Here is a 22,372-nt window from a genome sequence, read left to right as displayed (position 1 = left end):
GGCTAGGGTGCCAGATGGTATGGGTGGGCTGGCTGGTGAGCACTATTGTCTGGAATCATATGTATTCTTTCCTCCTTTACTCAGTATTATATTTTAAAGATCATCTATGTAGTTGCATATAGTTTTATTTTATTCATTTTCATTATATATTATTCTTTGGAATGAATACAACAATGACCTTTTATTTCTTCTATTGTTGGTGGATGTTTGGGTTGTTTCTACTATTTGGCTATTATAAGTGACATTGCCATGAATGTTTTTTTCATGTGTTCTTTTTTATATGTGTCAGGTGGAAAAATTAATATATTTTCAGCTTAAAGAAAATTGATTATAGTGGTATTTTAAATTAATTTAAGTGAATACATGAGAAATTTGTTATAAAGTCACATTAAATATTGGACAAAATTCTGAAATGATTATAATTTCTTTCGCTCTAAGCCTTAAATATAAGTAAAGTGGGCCATAGTTTGTGGTAGTTTAAAGAGATAGTATACATATAGGTAGATAGATATAACATAGATATAGGACCTAATGTAATAGCTCTGTGTTTTACTTTATTAGCACATTTATTGTTTTCTATCATGTTATGTTTTCTATAACCATTTTACTGATGAAGAAACTAAGGAGGGTTAGAGGGATTGAGTCACTTGAACAAGGATATTTAGCAAGTTGGAGCTAGAGACCAGACCAACCTGTATACTTAGCAGTTGCAACTTAAAGAAAACAAAGTGAAAAGTGAAATCAAGATATTTTCTTGAATGTGTCCAGCCATTTAAGTGGAAAATTTGCCTGACTTGCTTTCAGAAATTATCAGATATTCTTTTGACTATTAACCAAGAACTAGCACAGGGAATATTATGTTTAAAGTACCCAAAATGTTATTGCACCTTCTCACAGTTCAACTTTCAAAAGTAGAATATTCTAACTTTGAGAATTTTACTTCGAGTAATTCCTCATCTATTGGGCTGTTGTTAATGAATGGTATATTTCTCATCTGTTAATTTTGTGGATAATTGAAACTTTTCCTTTAATGTGCCAAAATTTGTTCTGTAGGAATGTTTTATAAGATTCTTCTAAAATCTGAAATTTACCCTTCCGTTTTCCTAAGCAGGACAAACTGAGTATAATTAAAATTTTTATTTTGTTTTGTTGGCTTAGAGTCGTCATTGTGAACATGAGTCATTTCACAGAATTTATGTGATTTCCTCAGAGATTGTTGTGCTGTGTAGGACTGTTCTAAATTGTACTAGACTGATAAGCTTTTATGTCCTGGGTACTACTTGTGATGTGTTTTGTTTTGTTTTGTTTTGTTTTGTTTTGTTTTGTCTGTTAGGTAATTCTTGTCTTTTGCTAGCAATGCGTTAATGTCGACTCTAATGTTAAAATCGGCATTTGCCTAACATTATAGTTTGCTAGGTGAGAGCTTAAGGATGGTTCTGCCCTATCTTCTAACTAGGGACATATATGGCAGCTTTTTAAATTTTACATTGAAGTCTGCAACTAGACTAGTCACTTTGTTTCAGGGGACTGAAATTATTTTACAACTAATTTCTGGATGATTGAAATGAAACATAGATTGCATATATTGGTGTATTCTTATTTGGGGAATAAAAATTATCATGTACATGTTTTTTTTTTTACAAAACAGTGATATTGAAACTGGATTTATTTAAGGATTCCTTCAAATAAGAAGTCCAATGGACTTAAGTGGTTGTTTTTAATTATAAAATATTTGATATGCTGGGCAGTGAAATAAAAACAATGTATTAGGTGACACTACCCATTGAAAATGGCAGTCATAAAGGTTAAACCACCTTTGAAATGATAGCTTTTTAAAGGAAAATATAGAAATAACATGAATTTGGCTTCAGGAAAACATTCATTTAAAAGTGAAATGCATTTGACTGCTTACCCAATTATAAACTGTTGAATGTGAATTAAAAAATACTGTGGAGGGGTATGTTTGTTTTTAGATGACAGGAGTATTGGGAAGATAGACAATTGCTATCCTAGGGCAATAGGCATAAATATGATTTCTTAGTGAGATTTTTTTTTTAATTTGAAAATTTATTTGCTCTTAAACTTACTAAGTCAACAAATTTTACATGCGCATTTAGGGAAATAAAAGAGTTTCATGTAGTTAGTTTTTTTTTTTTTTGCAATGAGAACATGTTTGAGAATTTGCCTTATGAACAAAATATCTTGGAGCCCTAAAGAGAGGAATAGCTTTTTCTAGGATACATCTGAGATCCGTATGTAGTGGAAGTGCAAAATGACACAACTCCCATAAATTGGCAATTTCTAGAAGAAGATCAATGCATTTACTCATTTGTCTCAGTACCAATTATGGGAATTACAGATATACTTGTGTACTTATAAAATGACATGTATGGGAGTTTTCATTGTCACTTTTTTTTGTAGTAGCAAAAGATTGGAAACATCCCTACTGCCTACTAGTAGGGTACTTGTTAAATAAACTATGGCATACCGATACAATGAGATACTCTACAGCTGTAAAAAAGAATGTTCCGAATATGCGGATTTGGAAAGTTTTCAAACATACGTCGTTATTTAAAAAGAGCAGAGTTCAAACAGTGTATAGTAAGACTACTTTTTGTGTAAAAGGGAAGGGAATAAAAATATGTTTTTAGATTTGCTTACGTTTGCATAAAGAAAACCTGGAAGGGTGTACAAAATATAAATCCTGTATGCCAGTAGGTAAGAAAAATAGTAGATGAGACTTTTACTGTATATCTTTTAGTTTGTTTTAATTTTTGAATATGTGAATCTGTTGCTAGTTAAAAATAGTTTTATTTTACTTGTAAATCAAGTGAGAGAGAAAGGGCAAGCCTACCATATATTCCACAAAATTAGCCAATTTTAATCCTTTATCCCCAGAACCTGGCAGATAGTAAGCACTGAATAAATATTTGTTATACAAATGAAAAATGAACTCTCTAATCTTTTGATGATCTCTTTTAGCTTATTTCTTAAAGCATTTTTTCGATATGAGAAAAACAGCATTGTAAATTTGTTGATTCTAGTATAGAAATAAGGGAAAATATTTAAGTGGGAGATAATAAGTTATATAGTTTATTATCATGTTATAAAGTTTCATTTAATTAATATGATATTGATATTAAAGAATGAATTGTATTTTCTTTATCTTCATTGAAAAGTAAAAGTTTTCAAGAGATTCCTATTAGATAATAAGCTTTTATAACAGAAGCTTATGAAATTTGAGGGCAAGGGGAGAAATGGCAAACATATTTTTTATATTGCTTTTTCTTCTGTGCTACTTTAGTTTCCCATATAAGGACAAAATTTCAGTCCTAAGACTATATATTAGACTCTCTATTATAATAGCAGTAGCAGAAGCTACTCCTGACACAAAGGCCAGATATCTCTGAAAATATGGTACTATAGGTTGGGGAATGGGAGGAGGATAATAAGGTAAATGGCTGTTACTCCTCCATTTATAAGAGTCCATGATTTTATCTCAGCTACTGAGTTGAAAATTTGATTATTCAAATAAGCAGTAACAGAACTCTTGTTTTTTTTCTTTAGATAATATATATGTCAGTTCCTAAATTTCTCATGATAAAGATTTTGACTACCTTTGTATGTCTGTGTATTCGTGTATAAAACTGCCTTTTTAAAGAAAGCTGTATACAGAAAAGTGCACATATTATAAGTGGATGGCTCAATGAACTTTTTAGAAGCCAAATACACTGATGTAAGCAGCACCTGGATAAAGAAAAAGAACATTATTAGCACTCTAGAAGACACCTTCATGTTCCCTTCCAGTTCACTATTTCCCTCCCTGCACTAGGATAACCACTACCCTGACTTTTAATAGCATAGTTTTGCTTCTTTTTGTGTTTCGTATATAGAATTTACAGTTTATATACGTTTAGTTTCCTTTGCTCAGCTTTGTCTGAGATTCATCTACATTGTTGCATATAGTTGTACTTTGTTTATTTTCCTTGCTGCATATCATTATATGACTATATCACAACTACTTTTATCCATTTTGTCAATGGCCATTTGGGTGATTTTCATATAACACTACTATAAACATTCTAATACCTGTCTCTTGATTAATATATTACATGTTTCTTTAGAGGATATATCTAGGAGCAAAATTACTGGATCATGAGTATATATAGATGTACAACTTTAATTCATATTGCCAGTTTTGTAAAATGGTTATACTAGTTTATACGAGAGTTCTAGTTGCTCCACGTCTTTACCAACACTCATTCTTTTCTCTACTTCTTCTATTTTTCAAATTTTGGTGTATATAAAATAGTAAATTACTAATTTTTATTTTCTAGTTCTCTGATGATTAATGAAGTTTAACACCTTTTCATATGTATTTTGCCTATTTCATTATTCTCTTTTGTGAAGTGCCTTTTCACTTGCCCACTTTTCTGTTGTTTTATAGATGTTCTTTATATATTTGGAATATGAGTCCTTCATTGAATAGGTATTGCAAACATTTCTCCTATTCTGAGGTTTGCCCTTTCATTCTATTAATAGCACTTTTGATGAACAGATGTTTATGACTTTAGTCTCATTTGCCATTTATGTTTACTGCTTTTCACATCTTGTTTAAGAAATATTTGTCTACTCCAAGGATGTTCTGTGTTTTTTCTCTAAAAGTATTATCGTTTTACCTTTTAGATCTGTAATTTTAGACTGTATTTTTATGTTAAGAAGTTTTGTTCTGCTTTTTAGACTCAAGAATCTATATCTCTAGATAGAAAAAGGTGGTAAATTTATGATAATAACCATAATCATGCACTTTTTACAAAATACCCCTTAAGAAAACTGTGTTTACCTAATTGCCTCAACTGCAGCTTTAAAGTACTGCTTTATTTTGTTTGCCTTGAAGAAGAGTCTACAATTTCTGAGGTGGTAAAATAAATGCTATTATTTAATATTTTTAACATACTAGTATTCATAAAAATGTTTAGCCATGAAATAAAAATTTGGTGAAATATTTACAGGTACAATCCCAGTTATCTCATTTGGGTATAGTTCACGCTGTTAAAGTTCACAATATTTAATTGAGGGAAAAGTTAAGTTTTAACTTTTATGACCAAAGCAATATGAATTGCTCCTATTATATTTGAGAATTATTTTGATAAGCATCTTTTTAATTATTTTGATATTAAATAGGTTTTTTGTGAACATTCATTGATTACAAGTTATGAATATTTATAAGGCCTTCAGTGATACTTCATATTATTCAGAAATATTTGAGATATATGTTTGATTATGTGCTGTTACTTATATTGCAGAAAGTGTTTTTATATACCCTGGTATTTTAGTTTTAATCTTGTCAATTTATATTATTAACTTCATGATTATTGTATTACTTAATTTTACATTTATATTTCTTAATGAGAGTAATTGCTTATTTAAAAATGTATTTTGTATCTGATCACAGTGCTGAAATTAAAGAAAGGCGATTGACTCTTAACTAAGCACTTAGATATTTTTCACTGCCATCTAAATTTTTTAGTTTAAAGCATCAAATTAAATAATATTTTATCCTGGCTTTTATTTTAAGTCATGCATTTATAAACTGAAATTCAGATAAAAGATAGTTTCAAAATAAATTCAGTATATTACTTATGAGTGGAGCAACACATTAGCATTGGGTTCACAATAGATCATATCGCTTTTATTCCATCTTACAAGCTTAGCAGCACAAACAGAATAATCAACATATTATTTGGCTGTCATCTGCTGAACAGAAACCAGAGATCACAAGGAGGTTTTCCCTAGCTGTGGTGATGGCCTTTTTGTTCCAAGCCCCCATCTGGGAGGGCCATGGTGTGTTATCATATGGAACGCGGGGTTTTCTGTAATCTGCTTAGCTGCACTGCAGTTTGAATCTTCATTCCATGTTTGTGTAATTTATAATTTTAATGAGACCATGGCTCTTGTGGGCTTTGAAATATATTAAAAGCTCTTTTGTGCATATGCTTTTGTTCTTGCTTAATAGGCTCAGTGTATTTAAAACTGATGAATTTTTATTCATGAATTTGGATGTCTGGGGATTAACTTAGACTGAATATCATTGCTCTCATATATTGATGGTTAGAAAGTTTTTTATTGTTATTATTCTGTTTGTTGTGTGTGTGTGTGTGTGTGTATGTATGTGATACTTGTAACCAGAAAGGGAAAGAAATACATAATTTTAAAAGGCCAGAGGAAAGTGGCATGACTAGGCCATAAAGAACTAATTTAGATGTTATCCATCTTATTTATTGATACTCATATTTTGTCTTTAGTCTAAGTATTTTAGATAAATATTATAAAGGAATAATTATGAAAAAGCAACTGTTAAATACTTTACATGCTGTTGTCTATATTGAAATAATATTCCAATATATGACAAAGGTAGACTTTGTAATTTAATTGTATTATATCAATTGTCTGTGGTCATACTAAATCTGCCATTAATTTTCTTGAACTAAATTAGGTATATGTTTTATATTTTAACTATATTTTTCCTTGTTTCTATGAAACTTTATTACTGTTTTTTTTTTTAACCCTCACTGATGTCTATAGTGCAAAGACTAATGGAAAAGCAGCTTTTTAATAATTTATAAAAATTGACTTTTTCCTTTTGCTAAAATTCTTAAATATACTAAATACTTCAAATCTCTGTAGTTATTATGATGTATTTTTAAAATTTGAGTATAAACAGTTATATAGCACCTTAGGGAAAAAAATGGCCCTTGCTAGATCCAGACATGTCTTTTGAAGTTGCTGTTTATTGGAGTCAATGAGAAGTGCCACACAGACCTTCCTAGTCTTTTATGAAGTTGTCCAAGATGTATTTTTTTCTAAAAACCTATGCTTTCTGGATTTAAAGCGTTTTTGAAACTATAAAACATCATTCTTCTTTTGGTACGTGATAGTCAGCAATTTGGTTGGTCCCTTCTTCTCCCTCACTACCCTTAAGCTAGAAATATGAATTAGTTGCTAAAATGACAGCATTTTGTTCTTTCTTTACTAAATTTGGCTATCAGATTTAGCATTGGAATGCTTTTTCTTCCATAACAGCCCTCTGCTTTTTTAAAGTTGTATAATTTCAGTTAGCTTAAGAATATGTTATTGAAAATGTGTTATCTGCTAAAGCAGTGCTGTCCAATAGTATACATGTATGTATTTTATTTAACCCACTATATCTAAAATAATGTTTTCGACATGTAACAATATAAAATATTTTATTTTTGTATTAAGTCTTCAAAGTCCAGTGTATATTTTATACTTAACAATACATCTCAATTTGGACTGGTCACATTTCAGGTGCTCAGTAGGCATATATGGCTAGTGACTACTTTATTGAACAATATAGCTCTAAAGTATTATATATAAATATATAAAGTATTATATGTAAACAAATGCATATATTTTTGCATTTCTCATTATATTCTAGTAATATTCTAATATTCACTTTGTAGTTGAAGTTACAGTGTTTTTTATAGCTCTACCACTGATACTGTTGGTGTATATCTGCTTGATTAATACACAAAATCAGAATTATGTCACCTGACTCCTGAGTACTTATCAGATATTATATAGACATGCTTAAAGATATTATGATGATAAGGCGATAATGGCTAATATAATGGATGTGGTATGTTCCTCAGCAGTTGTGGGCAAGTCAGACTTTTCAGATAAGCCATATTTCAGGTATACCAAGGAGCTTAGTTTTACAAGAATCTCATGGCAGATCTTAATACTTTTTAAAATACAAAGTTGAGAATTCCTCTTCGCATTCTTAGAATTTTTCTGTATAGGTATTTGTGTGAATGTATATGAATCCCTTTTCATATGAGTTTGCTTAGAGCTAGCTAGTATAAGTTTAAAATTAGAAAAAAAAAGCTAAACATAAAGTAGTGCTTTCTAAAATAGCTCTAGGATGCTATACATTTTAAATGCTCTGTATATATTCAAATAGAAGGAGAAGTTGCTTCATCAAGTACTTTAAAAACATATAGTTAAGAATTATAAAACTGTGAATTATAATTGATTTGAATTGATTCAGCTGTCTTAAAGTAAAAAATGACTCAGGTGATTTGTATAAAATGCTGTGGTATTTTATAAAAAGTAGAGAAATTGTTATGTGTAATTGACATTCTTGTTCAAGTATGCTTTAGAGAGAAAATTGTATGTTCATGAGATCTTTGAATTTTTTATATTTTCTAAATTTTGAGAGAAATGAACTAATTTTTATGTAATCTATCTTTTATGTAGATATTGGCTGATATTTGTATTCTTTTACCAAATTTTTATTGACTTCTATCTGTAACTTCTGCATTTAAAGTGTTGGCACAAAATGTTAAACTTTTTTTTAAACAATACCTCTAGTTTCTTGGAGATGATAAATCCATCCATTGATTTCCTAATTTTATTATGTACACAGTGAATTGTAATCCAAGATTACAGCAAACAAGATGTTAATTTCGAGCCATAATCTATGTACATTTCAATTACAGAGCATGATTGTTATAGAAGCACAGAATAAAAAGGAATAACATTTGTGCTATCCTCACAGGAGCTGTCAATAAAAGATGTAATAGGGGATTTAGGAATCTGGAAATGGCCAACTAATTTATGTGAATCTATTTTATTTCAGCTAGAAAGACCAAGCTCTTTTTCGTCTGCACTGCATATTGCAGAGCACAGGCTGTCTATAGAAAACCAGGCGGCTGCATATGGATAGTCCCTTGATATCATTCACTTGCTGTGTAATCTTATTATGCAAAGTTCTAATCTTCACCTAGAATGAATGCCTCTGGGTCAGAATATAGTCATATCAGGGTTTTTGAGGTCATGTTTTGTGATCCTTAGCTTATTCTTCTAAGTAGGGCTGGGATTTAAAGGGTATTCCCCAGACACTAGCAAAGATAGACAGCAGAACCTGCTGCCTTTTTGGAAGACAAGACCAACATGAGGTCCCTGGTAGGATTAAACTTGATTTGTAGCTGTAGGATTTTTTAACAGATGTATTATTGGACAGGGAATAGGGGGCCACCAGCACAGCAAAATTGAATCACGACTGGCATTCTCTGGGAGTTTGCTGCCTGCTAAAACAGCAGCTGCATGTGGATTTGACTTCTTTCAGGTGAAGCGACTTCCAGTCATTTGGAAAGGATGGGATGAAAAGGAACCTTGGTGATAATTTTGATGTCTGCAAGATTTAGTACCAGTGTAATGGGATTATCGGTAACACCTTCACTGCAGAAAAAGCCACCTGGCGCTATAACTGGCAGCAACTGGGAACTAATCCTTTCCCATCTCTTGGATGTCATTCATGAAGCTCAAAGCGATTTCTATCCTGCTAACTGTGATTAATTTTATAAACAACAACAAAAAATAAGGTGACCAAAGCAAAAAATATGCTTTTTATTAATTATTTAAAATATGTAGCCTTATAGGCTACTTGACTTATAAATGTATGTATGACATATATAAACCATAAACTATGTATGACTTAAAATTTACTAAAGTGTTCAAGTAGAAAAATTGATTAATAATGTCTTTTATACTTTTTCTAGTTGAGTGATGTAATGTATTTGCTGTTGGTGAAGATTTATATTTTAGATTAAGTGTTAATTTAAATATTTTACTGTTCTTTTGGATATAAGGCCATTATCAAGAAATTAAATAAATGTTTATAGGTATGAGGAATTGGAATAATTTGTTTTGTCGTACATTTTATCTCTTTATGAGTGCTTCGATTCCTGCTGATTAAATGTTTTAATGATATAAGAATAGACACATGTTTTTGATAATTAAGGTAATGCTAACTCACACTGCTAATGAAAAGGGATCTTTCTTTGTGAAAGTATATGATCTTAATATGTAAAAGTCCTAAAATAGTTAATATTACTGAATAGACTTGTTTTTTTAAATTAGAAATTCTTAGAGTATTCCTTTAGCATGTGGGGGTTCAGTTATTTGCTCTAGAATCATGTATTAGTTAATTGAAGTTTATTTTTTTAAGCATTTCAACTAAAAACTTTATCAAGTACTTTGTTTAGAGGTGTTAATTATTTTAATATTCTTCTCTTACATGGTCCAGAATAAACTGAGAGAAAATGAAGTGAAATTATCCCATCAGTCACCCAAACAGTATGCAACATAACTGACAAGACTAGAAAAGATAATTAGTGTTGTCAGTGTTATGATCCTAGAGTACTTACTTTTAAAATATTTATTCATAGAACTTGATTTTTACCTTATGTTTTTTGATTTAGTAGCTTTGTATTTAAAAAAAAACAGATTAGAAAACCTTAATCTTAATGTTTTTAAACTGTACTAACTAAATATAGGTGACTAACAAAATACTTTTTGAAATTGTAGGAACTAAAATGTAATCATCCATTATGTATAATATATTGATTTACTTGTAGCCTTTGTTTACATATAATATATTTTATGTTCCATTTGAAGTCTTTATTAGAAAAATCAAGAAATATAATACAATAAATTTATGTAGAGATCTTTGGTCAAACCTACCTAGCAAATTTGTCATTCTTCATGAATTTTGTTTTAACTGAATTCAAGCTATTCCAAAAATGTATTTCTTCCTTTGCTGTCACACTTAAAATGAATGAGAAAGGTTAATATTTCTACTGAATTGCATTATAAAGTCCTTTATAAAGGACTTCTTTAGCATTCTATTTGTATTTTTACTATTGGACAAACTGTTTATTTGAAAATTCCACTATCCTGATGAAAAGATCTAGCTATGAAATGAGTGGTCTAAATTTTTTTTCTTATCCTGATAATATAATTACTTTTATTTTAAGTATAAAGTATTTGGTTTATGTTGAATTTCAAAAGTGTATTTTCTCAGGGTAACTTTGTAAGGTAGTTAATAATATTATGTAATTAGTTTTTAAAAGAAGCTTTCTTTACAAACAAAATTTTTCTCAAAGCTTTTATTAAACATGGTCATTATTTACTTTTCTGCTTTTTAATTTAGCTGGTTACTGAATGGGTCATGAGAGTTTGTATTTTTTCCTTTACCATACAGGGCATTATTCTTGTTTGATTAGAGATGGTTATTTCCTTGGAAAGTCCCAAATAAACTCATCTTAATTAAATTCACTGTAAACATATGAAGACTTCTCAATGATATACATTGTTTTCAGCTAGATATAGGTTGCTTGAATTTAATATCTTATTGATAACTTATAATAACTTTGGCTTATCTTTAAAAGCTGCAATACTAACTTAATTACACAAGTGACCTATAATGATGTCCTTAAGAATTAAGGAAGGTATTTTTAGAGATAAGAGAAAGAGATATAGGGTGAGAGAAATGAGAAGAAAACATTTTTTAAAAAGATTAAGTCAGGTGTAACGAAAGCAGAATATGAATCATAGTAATTCTTGATTATTCAAGAGATAAATTCTTTTTTCTCTTTTGGTAATTTATGAGATTTAGTATCATACTAAAGGACTGTGCATGAACTGTAGACTGGCACAGTGACAGGTAGTCAGTGATAATGCTAAATGATATTTTTTCCATTTGAATGCATATCCTTCAACTATAACTATTGCTTGTACAATTTGTATATTGTTCTGAAATAGATGGATTATATAGCCATTGGGGGATTATTAGTGGATGTATTAGATAGTTTTGATATTTCATTGTTTGGAAGCTGGTACTTGATTATATTAAAAGTATCAACTGCTTATGCCATAGAAACAAAATGAGTTGATTTTTGGATATATATATATATATAAAATGAACTTCAGAAAATAACATTGGCTTTTTAGAAATCACTGAAATGTTAGCATTGTAAAGTTTATATGATGAAAATTTATAGAATTATCTCAGAGTTAACGTTCAGTTTAAAAACAATGACTGGTTAAATTTTGTCAAGTTTTTTTTGAAAGTATTGAAAATGTCTCAGATGACAACACAAAGTCCTTTACTGGGCTTCCTTTCTGGGGGCTTATTAAAACTACAGATTCTGCAGCCTTGTTCCCACAGATTGTCATTCTTTAGCTCTATGATGAGAATCTGGGAATTTAGATTTTGAATTAGGTTCTCAGGTTATTTTGATGCTGCAGTCAGACTTAAAACAGTATTCACTGCTTTAAACCTTAAAGTGATGGCAATTATTTTCTCTGGCAATGATTCAAAATAAATAGGTTTAAATAAAATCTTCATAGATTATGGGGATCAGAGCTCCTTGAATCTGCGGTTCTAGAAAATAAGAAAATACCCTCTGCAGAAATCTTACAGTAGATTTAACATTATATATTTGAACAATTCATGAGCAGCGTTGAAGATGATTTTCAAATGGCAGGAATTTGAATTACTTTGATAGAGAGGCTGCTGTGTGAGTGAGTTATTTAGCTATTGAGCAGAGTACATCACTCAGCATCCATGTCTTAATGAGTCTTTGTTGTTCTTTCCTAGTCACAATAACTTCCATTCAGGGTCTGAAATGGACATATATCTTTCAGTTACTTTATATCATCATAAGAAAAAAATTATTTTGTGTAGGTATTTGTGAATTTGAGAAATCACAGGTGTCAGGAAAGTCTATTGTTTTTTCTTGTCCAAATGAAGGTATGTAGCAAAAGAATAATGTTGGGATTTGTCTTATACTTCACATCTGCTTCTCTCTCCTCACCTTTTCTTAATGCGAGCACTTTAAATGTTAATATATTCACTAACTGTTCCTCTTATTAAAACAAAACAAATTTATGATATTAATCTCTTTGATCGGCTGCTTATAATTTAAAATGAATGAATTTCTGTAAACAGGTAGTCTCAATTAACATTGATATTTTACATTTTTTTTTCCTATTTCTGAAAAAAGTGCTCTGTCTTCTTTCAGAAGGAAATTCACATCTGAACCATCAGGTGGATGTTTCCTTCGTGTCTGAAATCACTTAGCCTGCTTCTGTGGTTAGGTCTAAATCATAATCTTAGGCTTGTGCCCGTATTCTGAGAGACTTTGAAGAATGGAAGAATCTCTAGCTTCTTTTCAGTTTCTAGAGTTTACTCTGCTTCATGTTTTTAGCTAGTTTTAACATTAGTTCAACCTTTCTCTTTCCCATGCTTCTTTTATACTTTCCAACATTTTTTTTTTTTTTTAATTGAGTGGCAGTAGAGCATAATACCAGGCTTTAGAGCCTAACTGCCTCATTTTGAAATCTGGCTCTGCTGCCTAGAAGCTGTGCGATTTTGAATAGTTCCTTAACCTCTCTGTTGCTTGGTTTATCTGTAAATGAGATACTTAAGTTCTCATAAGGTTAGTTTAAGAATGAAATGAGTTAATGTAATTAGAACAGTGCTTGGCACATAGCAAAAACTACTATTTAAGAATTTGCTGTTACTGTTGCTGTTGTTATTTTGGTTGGTATTTTATGTGTATTGAAAGAAGCCATTATAATACCTACATCCCAAATTGTTTTTTCTAACTTTATGTTATAGGAAGATATCTTTTTATCTATAATGTAGGTAACTGTCGAAAGTAGATATCAACTTTACTTCTTTATGCCAGCATTATATGGAATTTTACTATTTTAAACAGAGCTTCTTAAAAGTTTTCTGGGTGAATTATTGTATACTTCTTTTTCTATATTATGTGATAAGTCACAGCTTTTAAGTTTCTTTTTCTTTTCCCTTAGTTTTTCTATTAATTATTTGATAGAGAACATAGGCTCCCCTTTGTAAGAATTGTTTTTATATATTAATGACTCAGTTTTTAAAAAATATAAGTGTGAAAGGGAATAAAAAGTAACAAATTCTGTTTCCTGAGTAGAATAAGAATTCATTGACATTTGGGTTGTCTATAGTTTTGGGATATTATGAATATAGATGCTATGAATATTCTTTTATATATCTTTTGGTGAACAAAAACATTTTTTTTCTGTGGCATATGTACTGGAGTAGTACTGCTGAACCACAGGGTATGTATTAGATTATTAGATACTGCCAAACAGTCTTCAAAAGTGGTAGGGTAATTTCATCCCTTCACCAGCAGTGATTGAGAGGTCTAGTGGCTCCATATCTTTTTCAGCTCTTCATATTATTTCATTCTAATTTTAGCCACTATGGTGGTTTTATGGTAGCGTCTCTGTGGCAAATGATGATGAATGAGCTTTTCATATTCTCATCAACAATAGGATATCTTCCTTTGTGAAATCTCTAAGTTTTTAGCTTAATTTTTGTTGTCTTTTTCTTAATGATATGATAGAATTCTCTGTATATTCTAGATGTGCTTTGCCAGATATGTATCTATTTAGATATCACTATATCTATCTAGATAGATATAGATATTTTCTCCCAGTCTGTGGATAGCCTTTGTTTTTTTTTAAAGATGGTTTTCATACACAGAAGCTTTTAATATAATCAAATCAATTGGTCTTTTAGGGTTAGTGTTTTTGTGTCATGTTTAAGAAATATTAGCTTTACCCACAAGTAATGAAAATAATCTTCAATTTCTTCTAAAAGTTTTATTGCTTTACCATTTTGTTTATATCTATCTATAACCCATCTCAAATTAATTTTTGTATTTGGTGAGGTTATGGATCAAGGTTTGTTTTTTTTTTTTCCAGTATGCATACCTACTTAACCAAACACCACTTACTGAAAGACCATCCTTTTCCCACTGAATTGGACTAAAACCTTTGTTGTAAATCAGATAGCCATATATGTACATATGTATTAGTCTGTTTCTTGATTTTGTTCCATTAGTGTTTGTCTAGAATTGCCCCAATATAATACTGTCTTACTTTCTGTAAGCTTCTATGAATATTAATATCTGAAATAAGTTCTTCCAGGTTTTTTTCTTATTGTTTGCCTTGACTGTTCTAGGTCTTTTGCATTTCCATACACATTTTACAATGATCTTGCCATTTTCTACTGAGGAAGAAAGAATAGACCACTGGAATTGCATTGACTGTATAGATTAATTTGAGGAAGAATTGTTAACACTGAAAATTCTTCCAATCCAAAAATGTAGTATATCTTTCCAATTGTTTATGACTTATTATCTCTCAGCATTGTAAAGATCTTATATGTTTCCTTTGATTTTGTCTTAAGTATTTGACATTTTTTGGTGCTATTATATATATTATCTTAAAATTTAATTTTCTAATTGGTTTTGCCAGTATATAGAAATTCAGTTAATTTTTGCCTACTGATTTTATATCAAGAAGCACTAATTCATATATTTATTATTTTTCTATGTAGAGAAATCTCCTATGTTTATAATGACCTTTTTTTCCTTCACAGTTATCTTTTTTAGTGAATTGATATGTTTTATCCAGGTTTTGTAATTGTTCTGTTGTTTTCACTAAGAAGGTTTAATTTGACATGAACTACTCTGTCAAAACTGTCTTTGAAGCCCTCCTCTTGTCTTCTTCACTTCAGTGTTCAGTCATCTCTCTTTTTCCCTCCTTTCCCCCTTCTCATCAGTAGTCTCTCCTCATCATTAGCCTGCCTTCCTATGGGATTGTTACCATTGCCTCTCAAGCATGTGCTACTGTGTTTTTATATTTTAAGAAACATGCTCAATACTATACTCTTCCTATTACGCTTTTGCAATGGTTTTTAACTGAGGGCAGGTTTGCCTCCTAGGGGACATTTGGCAATGTCTGGAGACATTTTAGTTTGTCACAACTGGGAAAGGGAGTAGTACTGGCATTTAGAAGCCAGGGATGCTGCTAAAATCTTACATAAGATAAGATAAGATAAATCTTGCATAAGATAGCTGCTTACAACAAAGAAATCTGGCTCTTCCTGAGGATGGAAACTCTTACCTCTACTGTTTAGCTTGCCTTCATAGTCAGAGTTTTCCAAAGAGTTGACTGTATATGTTGTCTCCTTTTCCAAATCTCTCTTTCATACTTTTAAAAAAGTTTACATATTTTTTCAGGAATTACTCAGCTGATTTTTTTAAAGGTCAAATACTACTACAAAGCTTATAAAGAAAACAGTAATATTCTCCTAACACTCCATGTATTTAATTACATAGTGTTGGCCAGTTAGATATAGATGGAATGAAAGTAGCTTTTCCTGGATAAAAAGAAAAATTAGTAGAGAGTAAACTCTTGATACTTTTTCCTTCTTCTTGCCTGTAAGTTGGATGTAGCAGTTAGTGTTGTTAGAAGATAAACCCCTTGTTTAAATTCCTGAGTTTTTAGTTTTCTCATTTTCAGTAGAATATAATACTCACTGAGATAGGCATTATCTTTTCATGACTTTCCATTTGGGAGACTTCCTTTCAGAACCAAAGCTCCAGTGTCATACATGTCCACTTGGATATCTCACAAACATATCAGATTTAACATGATCAAAATTGGACCCTTCATTTTCTACCCCAGATGTGGGTATGAATAGAACTATGTGGATAGATCTCCATTTACCCATTTACTCAATCCAGAAACTTGAAGGTCATCCTGTTCTTTCCTTTTCCTTGCCATTGAATTTGATTCCTAAGTTTCTTGAATCCATCCATTTATCTCCATCACCACTGCCAACACTGTGGTTGGTCTAGCCTAACTGCCCGTCCAATAAACTGTAAGCTCTATAAGGGCAGGTATCATGTTCACTATTGTATTTTCACGGCGGAACACAGTATCTGGCAAGTGGTATATTGTATCACCGGAGTCCTTATGGAAAACAGTTGACACCCTCAAATTAGGATAATTCAAAGACGACTTATTTACTGAAGCTAATTACAAAGTTGTATGCACCTTTCATCTGTATTAACAGTATCTTCTTGCTAAGTGGCATGTTTCCTCTTGTTTTATAATATGTCTTCTAATATCAGATAAACTCATTTTTATTTTAGTTTTAATATGTAATATCCATTTCACTACTTTTTAAGATTTATTCTCATAGATCACATTTTCAAAGCTAATCTTTAGGACTTACCCCCACTTTTTCTCTAATTTTATAGTTGGAGCAAAGTAGTGTTTAGACAACCTAGTTAACTTTATAGATAATATTTATTCTACGATTATTTTGTTATTCTGCTTAAGAGTCTGTTTGAATTAATAGAGCTTCAGTTATAAAGTGTTTTTACTTTAAAATAGTATTATTTATCGAATTCTAAAAATCATTCATTTTTAAAGTTCATCAGTTATCACTTTAAGCCATAGTCCTACTGATGGGAGGAGTTACTTTTCATATTACCTGAAAGAGATAATGAGAATACTTTTTAATGTTACTGAGAATTTCTTTCTTCAGTGCCTGTGACATTAACATGTTTCTTCAATAACCAAGAACCTCGGTGGTCTTCTGTTCATTATTTTGAACATAGTAATCATTTTGTCATATTGAAAATGTGGAAGGTATAGGAGATTTGAGTTCAATACTCATTCTTTAAATCAGGCAGACAAGTCTTCTGTTTACTATCTTCTTTGGTAGGCTCTGAGGATTCAAGAATGAATAATGCACAGTCACTGCCTGTAGACATACAAATATAGTATGTAATAAGGGAAAAGATATAAATAATATAGTGTGGTAAGTATTTTAATCAGTGTGTTTAAGGTCAGTGAGTGACACAAAGCAGAAGTAATATTTCTTCGGGGATGGTGTCCGAGAAGCCTTGATAGGGGAATAGACATAGTAAATGTGAACTAGGTGAATGAACTGATAAGTAATAAAACACTAATAAAAATATAGTCCTGCACTGTGGGCTTAAAAATTCTTTAAAGATAAGTTAGTAAGAAACTTAGACACTTGAAAATAAAACTGATGTTATGAGATTATACAGTATATGCTGATTGCCAAGTGAATGATATGGTAACTAGCATTTTTTGTGTACTCTGCTACATATACACATCTGATCATATTTAAGTAATCCTCATTAGCTCTCTGAGATAGGTATTGATATTAAGCCCATTTACAGATAAAGACACTGAAACTTGCAAAATAACCTCCTGAAGGCCGCACAGCTAAAATGTGGTGGAGCCAGGACACAATCTCAGATCAACTTCAGAAACAATGTTCTTAATCTTGAAAAAATGAACATTGAGAACTCTAGGACTCTGGAGGAGAAAGAAATCTTGCCTGTTGGGAGCATTTGGAGAAGAGTTACAAATTAGATAGATGGTGGGTATCATGAAGAATATCTGAGGTGTGAGTGTTGGCATAAATAAGTGTTTACTGGGCAAAGTTTACTTGAAGAACAGACCATTATGATTGAGCAGTCAGTTCATGTAGGAGCATCAGGGAAGATCAGGTTGGAAGTTGAGGATGGGGTTGGGAGCCATCTGTCAAGGATCCTGAAAATGAATCTTAAGTAATCTGTGCTTGATATATAGATAGCTGTTGAAGTTATGGGAGCAGGGAAGTGATATTGGTGGGAGTCAGTGTAACATAATGGTTAAGTTCTTGACTCCATTTTCCAATTTTGTGATGTTCAACCTGTAAGTTTACTACTCTTAGACTCCTTTTCCTTATCTATGAAATGAGCGTGGTAATAATATCTGCCTTACAGAGGTTAATTTGTAAAGCTTGACAAGTAGCAAATTTTGAGCAAATATTATTATTATTAATTATTATTATTATTATATTTTGGTAAATTTAATCTGAGAACAGTGCATATAGCCTTAGGCTATTAGTTGAGAAATGTTTGAAACACAGATGTTATAGGTAAATAGAAAGGAAAGGACAGATGCTACAACTATTTTAGATGATTATTAATCTTTTAAATTTATATAGCTTTAAAATATTTGATATGATTCTTCATGCTGTTTCATAGTATTCACGTGTTTCATTACTATATCAATAGTTAAGAGCTGGCAACTGAATGTAACTTTATAATTTACAAAATACTTTGTATAAAATTACATGTTATTGAATTTGATTCTCAACCATTCTTTGAGATATTTCCATTTTATTAAAACTGAGAGGTTAAGTAATTTATTGACAATCACAAGTTAATAAAAGAACCAATTTAATACTTGAATTTCCTCACACCTATTCTAGTGCTTTCTCCTTTATATCGTGATAAGAACTGATGTATAGCAGGCAACAATATGAAAAACTATTATTAGTGCTTTAAAAGAGTTAGTATCTTTTCATAGGTATCTGCCTTAATACCAGAAAATAACCAGGGCATGAAAGGGGACAGACAAGTTCAGAATCTACTAGTTATCTAACTCATATATAAACCTAGTGATGTTTGAATATATTCTCCTCAGTAGATCAAAATATTAAGTGGTTATAATTTGCTATTTAAAATATTAGCAGAAATAAAAATAAGCTCTTTTCTGCATCAGACTGTATTAGACATTTAGTACCTTCTAGGTGATTGGAAAATATTTTACAGTAGAGCTATTTCTTAAGTGTTTTAAAATAGTATTGTTCATGAAACTTTTTGAAATTTACCATCAGGCCAATGGTGGCAGAGTCTACATAGAACTATGCTTCGTCGTGCTCTGGGAAAAACCTTTCGACTTGTTGGCTATACTATTCAGTATGGCTGTATAGCTCATTGTGCTTTTGAATACGTTGGTGGTGTTGTCATGGTAAGTTTTTACATTCAAGAAAATAATCACGTTAAATAGTACTTTTTTAAATTGTAGGGAAATGTGTTTTTTCTTTATAATTGAAGTATTTAATGAATGAAGTTTGACTGTTAAAATATAAAATCTTTCTAAATTTTGGGATGTAAGAGAATGTGTTTATATTGGCATTGATATAAAATATAAGAACCATTATTTTAAATGTGATTCTGTTTTGTTTCTGACAGGGGCACAAGTGGCCCTATTAATAGTTTTTTCGTTTTGTTTTGTTTTTGTTTTTTACCATTTTTCGGATGCTACTTAATGTGTTCCAGGATGTATTTGATGTTTTACACTTATTAACACATGTAATCTTTATACTCTGTGTGATGAAACAGGTTCAGAAAGCTTAAGTAATTTGCTCTAGGTCCCACAGTAAGTGGACTTGGAATTTTAACAGTTATCTCCAATTTTCAAAACTCCTACTCTTATCCACTGTGTCTGTTATTAAAACAAAAGATTATTCTGCCTTGTGTCAATACTAAAATGTTAAGGCTACCCCCTCCACCAGTGCTTTTTCTTAATATCGCATTATGAATCTGTCAACCATGACTGTACTGATCTATTGTCATGTAAACGAAATAACTGATTGAATGTCCAGTCAGTGGGTTTTGTTGTTGGTGCTGCTGTTTTTATCAGGTTTACCCTAACAGATTCATAGTCATAAAACCTCGAGTTGAGCTGGCGTAATGCAAATAAATATATGTAACTGAAACCCCCTTCTTTGATTTTTAAAGTTTACATTAGTACTTCCAGTGGGCTACAGAGTAGTAAACATAAACTTTCATTGTGTTCTTTACTATTTTCTGACTAGATAGGAAGTTTTGAGTAGAAACTTTTATTTATGTATAAGTGGACTAATGGAGACTTGTATTTAGATTTTTTAGGTGGCAATGATTGTTTATTACAGGTTGAGGTATATATGAATATTGTTTTAAGACATACCAATATGAAAGTATTAAAGTCCATCTCATAATGCCAGTACTTTTCAGTAAAAATATAAGTTGCAGCCACATCAATAAGTAAGCTATTCTCTGGGAACAGAAGGAAAGGCATCAACTCATTGAGAATAGTATGATACCACTTAATAAATCACCATGGACACTGGATGATACTTGACAACAGTAAGAAAATAAATCTGTCATTTATTTATTCAACATATATTTATTGAGTATCAATTTCACGCCAGGCACTGTACTTAACCTTGGTTATTCAGCCGGGAACACCAGAGACAAGGTCCCTGGCCTCATGGAGCTAGGAGGATGACCATGTTGCAGGATGGCCAAAATCTAGAAACATAGATAATATTATTTTATTCATGTATTATAATGTGATATCAACAAACCATTTTTAATATATTTGCCTATATTTCCAGACTTGGTGGCCACTCTGTAGAGCTGAACTTAACCTAAGAGCTGCCAGCTTATTATGAATCATCCTCCAAGCTTGAAGAACCATTTGCTTGATTTTCTTTCTTTTAAGCCTGCTTGGATGATTGTATATTATATTAAAAAAGGTTTTTAAATCAAATTACAAAATTACCTCTCTTTTCAGTGTTCTGGACCATCAATGGAGCCTACTATTGAAAACTCGGCTGTTGTTTTTGCAGAAAATCTTAGTCGACATTTTTATAGTATCCAAAGGTAAATTTCTGTCATAGATATGTTACATTTATGGTGAAAGTGAATACACATTGTGTCTTTTCTGCAGTTTCTTCACTTTATCTTTAAAAATTCTTTTGTAAATAATAAAATTAATGTCCCACTAGATAAAATTTTCTCTCCATTTGAGAAATTTTAATAGTTTCCCTGACATGCATAGAGTCTTGGGTCATTATGTCCTTTGCATAATGACCCAAAATAGATAGCTAACCCTTTTGTAATGTACATTCAAGCCTACTTTACTTTTTTTGTGGGTGGGGGAGTAGAATGTTTTGAGTCAAGAACTAGGAACTTAGGAACCATATTACATATCCAAATTATTGGTTTGATTTTAAAAATTTTAAATCTTGTATTTCTGTGTATGACTGACTGTCTCTCTATAGTCTGTGATGCACACTTGGTGATTTTTAGACTCTAGCACTTTATGTAGCTGGGAGCCAGGAATCTTATCTATTATGAGTCTCCTGGTTAATTAAGTTGAAAAACTCCTTGGAAAACATTGTTTGCCACTAAATCTTCTCAAATCTTATTTTAAATGTTGTTTCCAGTCCTGTGCTACTATTTATTCTACTAAACTTCATGAGTATTATTCCTTCTGATGGACATATTAGTAATTTAATATATTTCCTCTGATTCTCTAAAATTTTGAGTCCATTAGTTTTTCATAATTCTGAAAAAATTTATACCAGTTTTCATCTCTATTAACTCCAAATTTGACCCACTTGAGCTGGGCTCCTAGAACTCTTTTGACAAAAGTAGGTTTAGGCACTTGTCTTTCATTATTGACCTTTTCTGTAGTCTGTTTCACATTCATCAGGAATAGTATAAAACTGTTCTTTGCATTTACTGATCTTTCACCATCTTAGATTCTATAGATAGAAACTATCTCTTGGTCAAACTATATGGTCTGGCATGGTCCCTAGGTAATTCTTCAGATCTTTTATCCATAATAACTTCAAGATACCTAATTAATAGATACGGAGGTTAGAAAATAAAGTTTACATGACAGGTTGTGTTCTAGCTTCCTTTTCTTTCTAACTTACATCAAAATAACATAATGCAGTCTTTAAATTTATTGGAGATTTAGCCCCACTGTAGCATGAAGACAATCTTTTGCTTTCCATGCTAATGAC

At 31.0% G+C, this 22,372-nt stretch overlaps 1 protein-coding gene across 7 annotated transcripts in view; it reads left to right on the top strand.

Moving 5' to 3' along the window:
- Positions 1–22,372, top strand: part of IMMP1L (inner mitochondrial membrane peptidase subunit 1) — a 63,611-nt gene that overhangs the window by 11,196 nt on the left and 30,043 nt on the right. For 6 of the 7 annotated variants that reach the window (XM_039866359.1, XM_039866335.1, XM_039866341.1 and 3 more), the window contains exons 3-4: positions 19,409–19,542; positions 21,133–21,221. In XM_039866359.1, the coding sequence (XP_039722293.1) occupies positions 19,409–19,542; positions 21,133–21,221 (223 nt within the window). Of the gene's footprint in view, positions 1–17,918; positions 18,122–19,408; positions 19,543–21,132; positions 21,222–22,372 lie in introns of all 7 variants that reach the window. The other variant, XM_039866369.1, reaches the window with a different exon arrangement.

This window comes from Pteropus medius, unplaced genomic scaffold, assembly GCF_902729225.1.
Source record: "Pteropus medius unplaced genomic scaffold, Ma_sr-lr_union100, whole genome shotgun sequence".
Classification (NCBI taxonomy): domain Eukaryota; kingdom Metazoa; phylum Chordata; class Mammalia; order Chiroptera; family Pteropodidae; genus Pteropus; species Pteropus medius.
The sequence above is the reverse complement of the archived record's forward strand: the minus strand, read 5'-3'. Positions and strand labels throughout refer to the sequence as shown.